The sequence below is a fragment of the Aotus nancymaae genome, unplaced genomic scaffold, assembly GCF_030222135.1.
Source record: "Aotus nancymaae isolate 86718 unplaced genomic scaffold, 86718_ANA_hifiasm-v0.15.2.pri h1tg000010l, whole genome shotgun sequence".
In the NCBI taxonomy this organism is placed as follows: domain Eukaryota; kingdom Metazoa; phylum Chordata; class Mammalia; order Primates; family Aotidae; genus Aotus; species Aotus nancymaae.
In genome coordinates this window covers 77,348,120-77,361,251 of record NW_026988421.1, presented here as the reverse complement: position 1 = coordinate 77,361,251, position 13,132 = coordinate 77,348,120, and the positions used below count along the sequence as shown (strand labels likewise).

Here is a 13,132-nt window from a genome sequence, read left to right as displayed (position 1 = left end):
TCTAAAAGATAGATAATTATTCAAATCACTCCTGCCTCTTTCCTTGAGTAGGCTGATTACTCCTGTCTCCTCTTTCCTTGACTGGAGACACAGAAGGAACAGCCAGACATGACTTGATGAGTGCTACATCTATGGCCCCAGGTGAAACAAGCAGACCAGGCTTCTAGGGTCTCCAAACCGGGCGGTCTGTTCTCCGCGCCTGAGCTCTGGCTCCCACAGACAGCAGCAGGAGCAGGCACCTTAAAGGACACATTGAGAGACACAGCAAATGGCTGCATTTGTTTTCCAGAAAAGATTGGAGGCATTTGCTGCAGTTATACACCTTTTCTTCTTCAGTTAAACAACCAAAATAAGAGGCTTGAGATGGCACTCTCCTCTCCCAGGATTTGTCCTGGTGTTGGAACTATTAGGAGTAATGGAATTTGAGTAGAATGAGGTCATGCCGATGTGAAGAGGATGGATTTCTTGATAACCATTTGGGTGGGAAACCCCCTGGAAAGTGTGTCCATTTGGTGCAGCCACTTTCTGCATGTCCTGACACAGAGACTTTAAAGGCTAATGAATAACTGCAATTTGGAGTTGGTTCCTGCTGCACAGCTTTGCAGTCCTTAGAACTACTTCATCCATCCTTAATTTGAGGCAAGCAAAAAAAAAAATTGGGTAAAATAAACTTATTCAAGCTCTTCCTTCAGAAATAACAGACTGGCAGGGAACTAGCTATCTCCACAGTCTCAGGGCTGGCCTTGATTCTAAATGCTCCAGTATCACTTGGTTCACTCCCACCACTGCATTTACTGTTTCAGCTTGGCACCTGTGCCCTGCCACTCAACAGTCCACCACTCTCCAGTGTCCTCTCCCTCGCACTTCAATGGTGCAGTCATCTAGCTCAGAGACCTCCCTTGCTCACATTTTCCTTCAGAGAATTTTAGCTGGTCTGTCTTCCCCTGAAGCATTCATGTTTGTTTCCCTGGCATTAAGTAGAGAGCATTCTTTTATCTTGGCCACTACTTCCAACCCCCTACCTCCCTGTGGCTTTCTTGGACAGGAAATTTATCTTTCCTTCTCTTCAAACTCTGACAAAATGGGAGCATCTCCTGAACACCCTGGCTTAGTGCTCAGTTGACTCTGAGGAAAAAAAGGCCAGGCCCTCTCTATCAGTGGCCAGAATCCAGAATTGAGCAGCACTGGAACCAAGACACCTGCTTCCCACTTCAATTGAGTCTATTTGAACTTTATTTCTGTTCATCTTTAAAGGGGTCCTTAAAGTCCTGAAGGGAAATTAGAAAGGAGGAAAAGGGAAGATTATGCAACTGACTAGTTACTAATTAGTTCTTCCGGTGGTTCCCAGGTCATCAGTTTCCCTTCCGTGGAAATGAAAGTTTCTGCCAGTGAGGGTGACCAGCTTGTTCCTCTGTCTCCAAGCTGTGCTAGATGCAAAGAGAAGAAAAGGTTATCTTATTTAACCCTACAAGTATCTGAATTCCTCTCTCAACTTCTTTAGCTTCCAGGCTCCCTGGTACCTGTTTTGTGCCCTTCATACATTTTGAAATGAAAATGCCTTATTGATACAAATATTCACCAAAACGATTGTGTCACTGAGTCTGGCTAATACAGATGATTCTGTATCCACAGTTTAGCAGGAGCTCATAGCAGCCACAAGAATGCTAGAGATGCGGGCTTGATGCTGGACAGGAGTCAGGGCCTGTGTGGAGACCCAGCACCCAGGCACTAGGAGGATGGCCGTGGAAAAGAAAGTTTGGTGGAGTGCCACTGCTGCAGCAGATAAAGCACCTGCTGCTTTCTGTCTCTCTGTCTCTTTGTTCAGGATTCAGATTCAGTCTTACTGTCCTTATTTGGGTCAGGATCCTGTCTCTTCATTAGGTAACCTGTCTCCTGATAGTCTGTCAAACTGTTATCCAGTGGGCGTAGTAATTCCCTAAAAGCAATAAACCATAGACTTCTTTGGGAAGAGATCGTTGATGCTGAGTGGTGCTAAGCCACTAACACCCTATATAACAGTTATAAAATATTCCTGCAGTAGTCTTACATGCAAAAATGAAAACAAAGCAGACAAAATAGAACACACAAAAAGGAGCAAAGTTGAACAGAGCTGACTCAACCATGGTGTAAGGTAATGAAGAAAATAACTTGAATTTGCTTTGCTCTATATTTTACAAACCTTTGCAGGAGTCAGCATAAACATTTCATGGATGATATTTAGCTTGGAATTCTCCAGCCAATTCCCCCAATTCCCCCATGGTACTTGCCACACAGAAGTGACCCTAACTCAGAGATGGTCTCCCAGCACCAATGAGCTGAGCTCTGCTTGTGTGGGTGGGCTTCAGATCACTGGTGTTGTGGCTGTGCCTGTGAGGCTGTGCTAATGGTTTCTGATGTCATTTTCACCTGTGACACAGAGCCACATCCCATAGTATCCTCCACCCTCAAACCAATTGGTTCTCTTATTCTCAGATTTCCTCCTTCCCTGGAATGACTTGTCAGTTCTCTTATGGGTGTTGTCAGTTTTCTTGTCCTAGGAAAAAGTCTGGGAATGACAGCAGGTGTCTCATCAGAAGCCGAGCTCTGAGTGTCAACCATGAACTCATAAAGCATGGAGAGAGCAGTGGTCCCACCTTCTATATCCCAAAGGACATTGAGACAAGGAGTAAACTGCAGAGCACTTCACCTCCTTGCCTGAGGAATACTGGGTTGACCCTTCATGGGGATTAGCCCTGTGATTCATGCACTCATCCGGCAGGGGCGCTTGCCCATCATTCACTTGAACTTTTAAGGGGTGGAAATCTTCTCCCACCATCCCCACAGAAGCTCAAAACAGTCACTGGAATGGCTCTTAGATTCATCAGATTCCTTCTTTTTCCTTCTGAAAGCATATTCAGGGCTTTCTACATTTCTTAGTGTTTCTAATTCCCCTGGAAGGTGGACAGGGGATGGGTTCCTTTCTCCGATACATGATGCCAGCATGAGACTACCTGCAGGGGTTGCCTTGGAGCTGAGCTTTAGCACGGTATTTCTCTAGGAGTTTGAGGCGAGGGAGAGGTCACTGCCTTCCCTGGTGCATCAGCACCCATGCTGCTACAAAGGCCCTGCAGCTTCAACCTCACAGGGAAGCTCATATGGCTTCTCTGCCAGGCACCAGGTCCTGTGCCCACCTCACTGCGGGGAAGCCAAGGAAGGTGATGACGTCTTCCTTGAGCTTTCAAGCAGTTTGTCTGCCTTTAATTACTCTGACATTGTAGGCAAATTATTAAGTTATTTGAAAGAAATGGTATTTGTTGTTTTGTTTTCTTTCTTAAGCAAATAAATGAACCAAGTGATTTCCTGTGGTATCACCCTCTGTGGTGAGACAATATCAGGTGTGAGATTACCCACTTAGGTAGCCTTTAACCCTCATGAAACCAGGAGAGTCAGCTGACCCTGGAGAAGTCCCGTTCCTCACAATCTCCACCCAGGAACCCACGCCCTCTTATCCTTCCAGACAGGGACATGTCCCCGTCCTTGGACTGCCTGAAGAGATTGCACAGGGAGGACACAGGTCACTGGGTGAGGTAGAGCTTCTCTCCTGCTCCAGGCCTCCAAGCTGCCTCTAACACTCATGGGCCTTTGACTCTTAGGAGTCATTGACCCTTCCTGAGCCTGAGCCTTCTTTTTTGTAAGGGGGGGATGATGATCATGCAAAGTCTTTTCAGCATTGTGAGCTCTAAGTGGCAAATTCATGGGGCACCTTAGAGGCTCAAGGACCATTTTCTTTATTCCTGTGGGACTTCATCTTCTCCTGTCTCTGCCTGCTCTTCAAAGCATCTTGTTCTAAGGGTTGCTTCTAGGTATGGCAGTGATTCTCAACTGAGTACAGAGGCGAGACAGGATGCAGCCAAGGCCTGTTGACAGCATCTTTGCTACCTAAGGATCATGTTTACCCAATGGCTTACGCAGATAACTGAGGGTTGGCCATATAATTGAGGGAAGGTGGGAGCCACGTGAGGGCAATACTCACCCACAACCCAACAGGCTGACCAGGCCTGGTACCTCCAGATACCCAGAGTTGTAGCAAGCCAGCCTTGACTCACTGTTGGGGGCCCACCTGACCTTCCTGTGCCTTCCCTCCAGGACAAAGAAGTGAACTTGGAGCAGGTCCACCGGCGCATGAACAGCCTCATGGATGAAGACATTGCTCACAAGCAGATTTCCCCAGCATCGATTGAGCTCTCGGCCTTGGAGATGGGGGGCCTAGCTCCCACCCAGACCTTGGAGCCGACACGGGAGTACCAGAACACCCAGCTCTCGGTCAGCACCTTTCTGCCAGAGCAGAGCAGCCACGGCACCAGCCGGACACTCTCGTCAGGGCCCAGCAGCAACCTGCCGCTGCCGCTGAGCAGCTCGGCCACCATGCCCTCCATGCAGTGCAAACACAGGTCGCCCAATGGGGGGCTGTTCCGGCAGAGCCCGGTGAAGACCCCCATCCCCATGTCCTTCCAGCCCGTGCCTGGAGGCGTCCTTCCAGAGGCTCTGGACACCTCCCACGGGACCTCCATCTGACCGCGCCGCCTGCCCTCCTGCCCACCCTCCCACCCACCCGACCAGCAGAGCTTTTTAATACAAGAAAACAACAACACAAACCACACACACTCGCACACACACATACACAGAGACTCTTTCATTTTTCTTGTACATATGTGTAAATAATGACAGAATGGAGTGGGGTAAAAGTGTATTTTGAATATTCCCAATTTTCGAAGTCAGTAAAAAAAACACAAAAACTGTATGAATGACTTTGTAAATTTTGTTCTATATGAATAAAAAGGCAAATTACTTGTGATCATTCTGAAGTGCCAAAGGAGCCCCCCGTTCCTGGGCCTTTCTGAGGGCAGGCGGGGTGACCAGATAAGGACCCCCTCCCTGCTGGGGAAGAAGGGAAGACGAGGAGCCCCACATGCCGCTCGCTGCCTTGTCCCACAGCTTTGCTGCCCCGTTTCTTTGCTCCCGGCCCCTCGTTCCTTTTAGTTCCTCAGCTGGATAGAGGGAGTCTGGAGGCCATGTTGAGCTGGCCCACTGGGTTGCTGTGCTGTAGGGTGATCAGCTGTTCTGGGTAGCCTGGGACCAAGGAGGTGCCCTGGACTCAGGGCCGTCCTGTCCTGGACCATGCAGAATGAGATGGTCACCGGCTGTTTGTGCTGCAGTGTGCCTCTGTCCCATGGGCCCGAGAGAAACTGACAATTACCCGTAGTGAGGTAATTGAGAACTTTGATGCTGAGCTGTTCTCATATCATCCTGTTGGCCTTGCTTTTTATTTTCTTTTCAAAATTAGAAGAATCAACAAATGATAGCATATGAGGGAAGGAGGGCAGACTCCACTGTTGCCACAGGGAGGCCGGGCAGAGGTGGGGTTGGTCTGGAAGAAGGTCCCTGGGGGCAGGAAGTTGTGAGGTGCGGTTAGTTACATGGACCAGGTGAAGTGATGGAACAAGAGGCCAGGTAGGGGAAGAATATTCCCTTCAGTCTGGGCCCATGGCGCCAGGTAAGAGAAGAAAGTGTGGCCATACATGCAGGGAGTAGAAGCTTTGTAGTGTCAGGTAAACGGATCCTGTTAGAAGGAGTTGGGGGAGTCGCCCAGGGGAGTGGACCAGCACTCCAGGTGATGGAGCATGCTGGGAAATAGAGAAAAAAGACCATGTTTGTTTAGGTAGGAGGAAGCCTTGCCCCTTAGGTGAGAAGCGTAAGTGTAACTCCCATCCACCAAAGAAGTTGCTTGTAGCCCCAAAAGTAAAGGCCTATCTCTCTCTGGGTCATAAATCCTCCAGGCAATCCAACAAATAGGGCTGGCTCCAGCACAAAACCTCCTTCCCAGTGTCATCACCTTCTTCAGACAAGACCAGGAGTCTTCCTCAAGCAGCAATCCAGCCCAGAGCAGGGGCCCTCCCCACTCAGGACATCTGATATCCTTTGAGATTCCCAGGCCTAGCCCTGTGCACGTGCAGCTGTGGGGAAGCCCTCAGTTATCTGGGAAGCCCAGTTTTGTACGCCTAGGACAATCTAACAGCCCCCCTTCAGCTGCACTTTCTGGGGCAACGAAACTACAGAATCAGGGAAAGAAGCATTAGGAGTGGCCCTGTGGGAATCTGAGTTGTGCCACTTCAGTTCTATCCTGAAGACAAAGGTGATTCTGATCTCCTGACCTGTCAGAATGGAATACACAGCCCACATCTTTCACTGAAGGAGGTGGGGCTCCCACTGCCAGCAGTAATCAGGGAGCTGAGAGCCTGGGTCTGCAGTCATGGAGAAATACAAAGTCCTATTGATTGCTTCTTCTATAGCCTTGTAGAGTTTCTAGAAAGATGTATTTATGAGGGTGATAACTAGCCCAGGATTGATTTCTTTCCTAAAGTCCCTAGTGACATGATTGAGCAGTAAGGAACGGCCACATCACACAGTCAGCTAAAAGCACCATGGGAAGAGAGAGTGTTTATAATTATGTTATTTATCTATGGATGCTGAGAATGGTCTGATATTCGTGCTACCAAGTCAATCCATTGACATTTCTCCAATCAGAGCATGTGGAACTTTGAGCCAGGCATGCCCCTAGAAGCCTAGGTCGGCTACCATGAATCCAAGGAAGAGCAGGCTTTGTTTTCCATCAGCACTTTGCGGGCCCTGCCCTGGATGGTCAATTTTTCATATATATATATATATATATATCTATTTTTTTAATCAAACTCTGGTCTCACTGCCTTATCTCACACCTAACTCTGTTTCCCCATCACCCCCTGAGATGGCCTGTCTTCTGGGATATAGCATGGATGTCTTTTTGGATAGCTCTGCTTAGAATGAGTGTCAAGGAGGAAAGAGAGGGAGATGGAGGGTGTGTGTGTGTGTGTGTGTGTGTGTGTGAAAGAGAGAGGGAGAGAGACAGAGAGAGAGAGAGACAGAGAGAGAGAAACAGCATCTTCAAGAGAAGTATTCTGCTTATACAAAATCCTTTACACGCCATGGTGTTATTCTTCACCATTTTTATGTTATTTCTTTAAAATTTTTCTACCCTTGGCATGAGGGGAAATGATTGATATTCAAGCAAGTTCTCTAGGAAACAGAATCTTCCCAACTCAGATTTCTGTGTCAGCTCAGAATGTATCTTTTTTTTCATGCTTTGCTCTTTGGATTTATAACTCTGTTTAGACTATTCCATACATTTTAGGTATATTTTGTGCCTTCAGACACTGCAAATAATAATCAGCATTTGGATTAAAGTTGTTTAATAATAAATCTTGTCTTTGCTCCCTATGCTCTTATTCTCTGCGGTGAAGAAATACTACTTATTTCTGGGCATGCTGAGATCATGAACTAAATTCTATGCCATCGGCAGGGACAGTCATGAGGAAAACTCCTCTCCTCAAGGGGGTCTCAGATATGCCTGGAGGTGGGGTCATGCCCTCCTCACCCAGTACATATCCAGAGTTCCCTGACACCAACCAGGGGACAGTGTGAGTGACAGGCTGAGCAGCAAGTCTAATTTTTGGTTAACCTAACAGTATTCTTTAAAATATTAAGTTCTTGGAAGAGTCTTAGGAGAGAAATGGGTCATCATCATACATAGAGAAGTGCTCCCATGGCCTGGAGGAATGACTGTGCTGCCATTCTCATTTCTGCACTCACCCTGACCTCTGATAAGTTGCTTCTGTGTACTTGGGTCTCAGGGCTAAGGGACTGTCATTCCTGGTGGATCCACAGCTTGGCTGGACCCACAGCTTGGCTTCTCGAAGTTTGACCCTCACAAGGTCTGTGGAGACCTTTCTTCAATGAACATCCTATGCCCTCAGACATCCCACAGGCCTCGAGCCATCAGCCTGGTCCTCCACCCTTAGATGTGTGTGCTTTTCGGCCAACTTCTGAAAAGGTCCCCTGGCTTCAGTGACTGTGTGGGGGAAACAGGCTCGTGTCGGCCTCGAGCTCAGTAAGGCTGATCTGAGGAGACTGGCTGTCATGATCGAGATTTCTTCTTTTAGAAAGCAAAGGGAGGATGCCCAGCCCCTAGATCTTCTGCTCTGCATCAAGGTCAGGCTTCTCCATGTTGGGGCCACTCCTCAGACTGGGGCTGGGGGCGAGCAACAGACGCTGCTGGATTCTGTGAGTGGACGGGTGGACAGGAGCAGCTGCGGGGAATCCCAAAGGGCTATTTTCATAAGAAGAAGCTGCTAGTTCCTAAATTGGAAATCCCCCAAATAGTACCAAGGTAAAACTAATTCCACACCTGATGCTTGTCTTTTAAGCACTGAAGGAGGAGCAGACACGTTACAAAAGAAAAGGCCAGTGGTCCTAAAGGCCATGAGGACATGGAGGGGCACTGTCTGTGGCCTGTGCCTTTTCATTTAAAAGTCATTCCATTTAATAATAGGTGATAGAAATAAAAGATTAATCATTTTAAATATAATTAAATAACAGAGATGGGCAAGGTCTAACAGATAACTCAGTTCTGTATATGACCTTCTGCTTCCAAGGTGAAGGGATCACTTAATTGAGTGCCTCCAGCTTCATTTTCAGGAAACCTTCACTCCCAAAAGTATCTGCTTCTGAATTAGCATCTGCATCTTAACTAGAGCCTTGTTTTGTACTTTTGGCCTTGGCAAAAGACAATGAGATAAAAGCTCCAGACAGTTTTAACTGACCTTTCCTTGCTGTGGACGCAGTAAAAGAGGCAGCATTTCTGTTCCTAATGTAACATTTTTAATATGTAAAATATTCTTTTATTTTATACCATTAGTTATTTTTAATAAAACTATTGATTCTTATTATCCTCACCATTTGTACCAAGAAACTGCACATGAATAACTGTCTCCTGTGCCAATAACTTTAATTATTGTCTTTTTTTTTTTTGGCCTCTCAGTGGTAGTATTTAGTCAGAGGAGATTACTTATGAGAGAAGTGAACCTATTCCAGATAAATCAGGTGAGCTAATAGTCACCTCCTACAAAAGAGGACGGGACAATTGTCTGTAATGTCTGATCATCCCTCCCCTGCCGCATTTATTGTCTCACCTCTGAACTTGACGTTGAACACTGAGCTCCAGAGATAATAGAAATTCTCTCTGCAGGAAAAAAAAAAAAAAAGATGGCTAAAGAAATTTGCAATGGCCAATGGCTGGGATCTGGAAGAGAGGGCACTAGACAGACCTGGATTACTTAGGGTGAGCAACCAAATGTGACCAAAGGAGAGCTCAGTTGCTGGCAGAGTCAAGTATACAATTGCCAGGAGCCCAGGGGTATCCAAATTCAGAGGGAAACAAAATATTCGCCAACTTATGGAGACTTGTGCATCCAAAATAAGTACACGTAGACACATATACACATATGTATGTTCATGCACAAACACCTAAGTCCATGCAAACACACTCACCGCATCAGACACATGCATGCAGTTTTAAAGCACATGGCAGTGTGCTTGGGTGATGCAAGCAGGTGGAGAGATGCTCATCAGAAGCAGAGCCCAGGGGAGAAAACTGTTTCAGGACTTCCCTGCCCAGTGCACAGGCTCAATACAACAATCAGTCAAGTGGTGCTCTGCAGTCAGCCGCTGAGGAGGGAGGGAGGCGCACCTCCAGCAATGTGGCCTGTTATCTGCAAGGCTGTCTGGTGTGCTCAGCAAATCCTCCTCTGTTATCAATCCCTTGCTCTAAAATCCTGACTTGCAACCAGAATCCCTGAAATATGCCAAGAAGCCCCAAGCATTCTCAAAAACATCCTGTTTCCTAATAAGAATACCCATTATCATCTGTATCGGTGACCGTTTCTTGATCAGGTGTGGTGTTTGAGAGACTGTACTATACCCCTCACTCTCTTATTCTCAGATCAGCCATGCAAAATAAAAAATATTATAAATAGATTTATACATATGGAAATGGAAACTCAAAAAGACATGGTTCCAAAGCTGCTGAGAGACAGTGCTGGGATTCACTTTCTTGTCTGTCTGAGTCCTTAGTGCACGTTCCTGCCAGGACAGCCGGCTCTCCCTCCTGGAGAGCATACCCACTGTGCCTCAGCTGCTGCACCTGTGCTGACCTTCTGTTAGCAGCCTATCAGGTCCCTCAGCCTCCACATCTGCTACGTCCTCTCCAGTGGCTTCAGGGCAGTCGGTGAGTATCTTGTGTACCCCTGCAGTGGCTGTAGCTAGTCTGGGATAACAGGGTCATTTCTAACCACAGAGTTGGGCTCGTTATCTGCTCCTATGAAGCTGTCTCAGCCAGACAGGGCATCAGAGTCTGCTGGTTGTACTCAGAAGATAGGCTGTTCCTCTGAGGGTATCTCCTTTCTCAGCTAGACTCCCCAAGAGGCACCTTCTCCTTCTGCAAAAGATAAAGTGTGCTTCAAGCTAAGGGAAGCTCTGAGGCTAATCAGTGCTCTAGAGTTTTAGGATTCTCCCCCAGGGCAGGAATTCCTCCACCAAAGTCCCTTGATACACCTCAGAGGTGCCAGAAAACCTCCAAAAAATATCTGCCAAATTGCTTGTGCGTGTATGTATGCATGTGTGTATGTACAGTTCCTCCAGTAACCTTGTTCATATCTTCCACATAGTCCTACAATTCTCATGTAAAAGCTCTAAGCCACTTCCCTTAAGAGTTGTGAGTTGGGCAAGCCTCCTCATCTCATTCTCCCAAGGCTAGTGTTTAGGTGCAATCTTATGTTGGTGCCGATTCCTGTGTCTGACCTTTATTGGTGGTGCCATCTTGAGCACATTCCTTTTTCTTTGAGTCTCACTGCTTCATTCTTTTATTAGTGACAATAATACCTATCTCTTCTATTTGGTGAAAATTCCATAGTTAGTAATCATAAGAGAAGCTGCGGTTGGGAGTTGGTTCCCCTCAGCACAGCTTTGCAGTCCTTAGACCTGCTTCAAGCATCTTTAATTAGAGGCAAGCAAAAAAAAAAAAAAAGGTGAAATAAACTTATTCAAGCTCTTCCTTCAGAAATAATGGAATAGCAGGGAATTGGCTGTCTCCACACTCAGTCCCTGGGCTCATCTTGGTTCTAAATGTTCCAGTATTACCCAGTCCACTCCCCACCACCATGTTTACTATTCCAGCTTGGCGCCTGTGCCCTGCCACTTGGCAATCCACCACCCTCCAGCATCCTCTCCCTTGCACTTCAATGGTGAAGTCCACCTGTTCAGAGACCTCCTTTGCTCATGTCTTCCTTCAGAGGATTTTGGCTGGTCTGTCTTCCCCTGAAGCTCTCATGTTTGTTTCCCTGGCATTAAGTAGATAGGGTTCCTTTCACCTTGCCTCCTACTTTCAACTCCTTACCTCCTGGTGGCCTTCTTGGACAAGAAGACTCAGTGCCCTGCCTGGGATATATCCATATTTGCTCTGTTCTCCTAGGCCTGGCTTCCTGGGCAAGGGGTTCAGGAAGAAGGGATTCGTGCCCCTTAGACAAATGCTAGACAAATGCCGTGTCAATAAGCGAGACCCGGTTTTGCATTTTGGCTCTGGACTTCATAGTTGTATGATTTAGGATTTGAAGTGATAAGACTGAATTCACAGAGCTATGTGTGATTCATGATTGCTGAAATGATATTTTCCCAGTTCATAAGTTCACTTCTTCTGCCAGCTGAGCCTCTTGCAGAACCTATGCAGTCGCCAAAGACCAGAGCTGGATCCTGACAAGCAAGGCCATGCTTCTCTTTACTTTGTGGCAAATTACTTTTTTTCTGCAAGACAGCATGACCTAGTGCTGACTCAGTAGATCAGAGTAGGAAAAGACAGATCTGGCTTAAAATCTGTTCTTTGCCATTATCTATATGGGTGTCCTTGTTCCTATTACCAATGTCTCTGAGCCTTCTCTCTGCCCCTCACCTGTAGAAGGGGTTCCGAGTCCTGAGCTGTTTTGAAGATCAGTGATAATGTGGATAAGGTACCTGCACAAATACACTCTCGTAAATGGCGGCTCTTGTGATCTGCCTCCTGCCTCTTGGTGTGAACTGCTCAGACTTTGAGCTTAGTCAACCACCTCACTCATAACATTCATGTACAGACCACTTCCTTCCCACTTGTCTGCTGAGATAGAGGAAGGTAGCATTTCTGTTTCCGTCCCTAGAACTGGAATGCTTGCTTTGGGTCTCACTCTCCCACTGGGAGCTAGCAGTGACAGCAGCCCTCACTTCTGTTCACGAGACCCTCTCAGGTAATCATTCTGATTGTTCCCCGAAAGCAAATGAAAAGCAGCCTGGCTTACCTAGAGAGGAGTGATTTGATTGTGAGAGGCTCAGTCAATGCCCTCTCAGTTCCTGACTTTCAGACATGCTCATGATGAAGTGCAGCTGAAAAGAAGCAAACTTCAGGGAAACTGCCTCTCCAAAGCTGGTGAAGGTATCTATGCATCCTCCAGAATACAGTTTGAGAGGTAAGATTCATGGCCATATAGTTCAAAAAATGCCATACCTTCAGAGGTTCCTAGGGTGATGGCCCTGTGCTTTTCAGGTAGGATCTAACCTCTTGTGTTTTGTGGGAGAAATAAATGCACACACTTGAAGCTTTGAGCTGTATATGTGCTGAGATTATTTTACATTTACTTCATCATGTCTGTTTTTTGTTTTTGTTTTTGTTTTAGCTTCTGCCTCCACCTTAGGCTGGAAGCCCAAAGGTAGTTGAATCGTCTTCATTTGGCAGCTTGTCATCTGACCAGGCTAAGTAATCTCGTGTAGAAGGTGCTTGTTGCATTCTAGAGAAAATGACAGAGTGAGCTGCTATCAGTAAGGATCCTGCATGGTAAGAGATGGCACAGGCAAATAGGAATTTGGGGAGAGAGACTATTGGAAAGATGTGCACAGGCAAAGGAAAGTCACAAGAAGAACTGATGATTAATGAGATTGAGCCTGTTACATATGCTTATGTGCATATTGCTTTTGTAGCTGTCTCTTTTCTTCCATAGCTGAAAAGCCTGAGCGTAGGAACAGCAGCACACCCTTACTCCCTGACGGCCCAACAAGGCGGAGGGAGGGAGCACATGTTCTAACTATGGCCAGGATTGCCTGATGGGAGCCGAGCCCAGCTCCAGAGATGAGCCATTCAATGGTGATTCTACAAGCAGCCAGCTGCAGGAGGGAATGCATACTCTGACTTCACTGGTCTCCT

At 46.8% G+C, this 13,132-nt stretch overlaps 1 protein-coding gene across 3 annotated transcripts in view; it reads left to right on the top strand.

Annotated features, from left to right (window-relative positions):
- The window catches only part of GRID1 (glutamate ionotropic receptor delta type subunit 1), a 793,510-nt gene extending 786,235 nt beyond the window's left edge, over positions 1 to 7,275 (top strand). For 2 of the 3 annotated variants that reach the window (XM_021675822.2, XM_064374406.1), the window contains one exon: positions 4,126 to 7,275. In XM_021675822.2, the coding sequence (XP_021531497.1) occupies positions 4,126 to 4,554 (429 nt within the window). In that variant the 3' untranslated portion in view covers positions 4,555 to 7,275. The remainder of the gene's footprint in view (positions 1 to 4,125) is intronic. The other variant, XM_021675824.2, reaches the window with a different exon arrangement.
- The last annotated feature ends 5,857 nt before the right edge of the window (positions 7,276 to 13,132 follow it).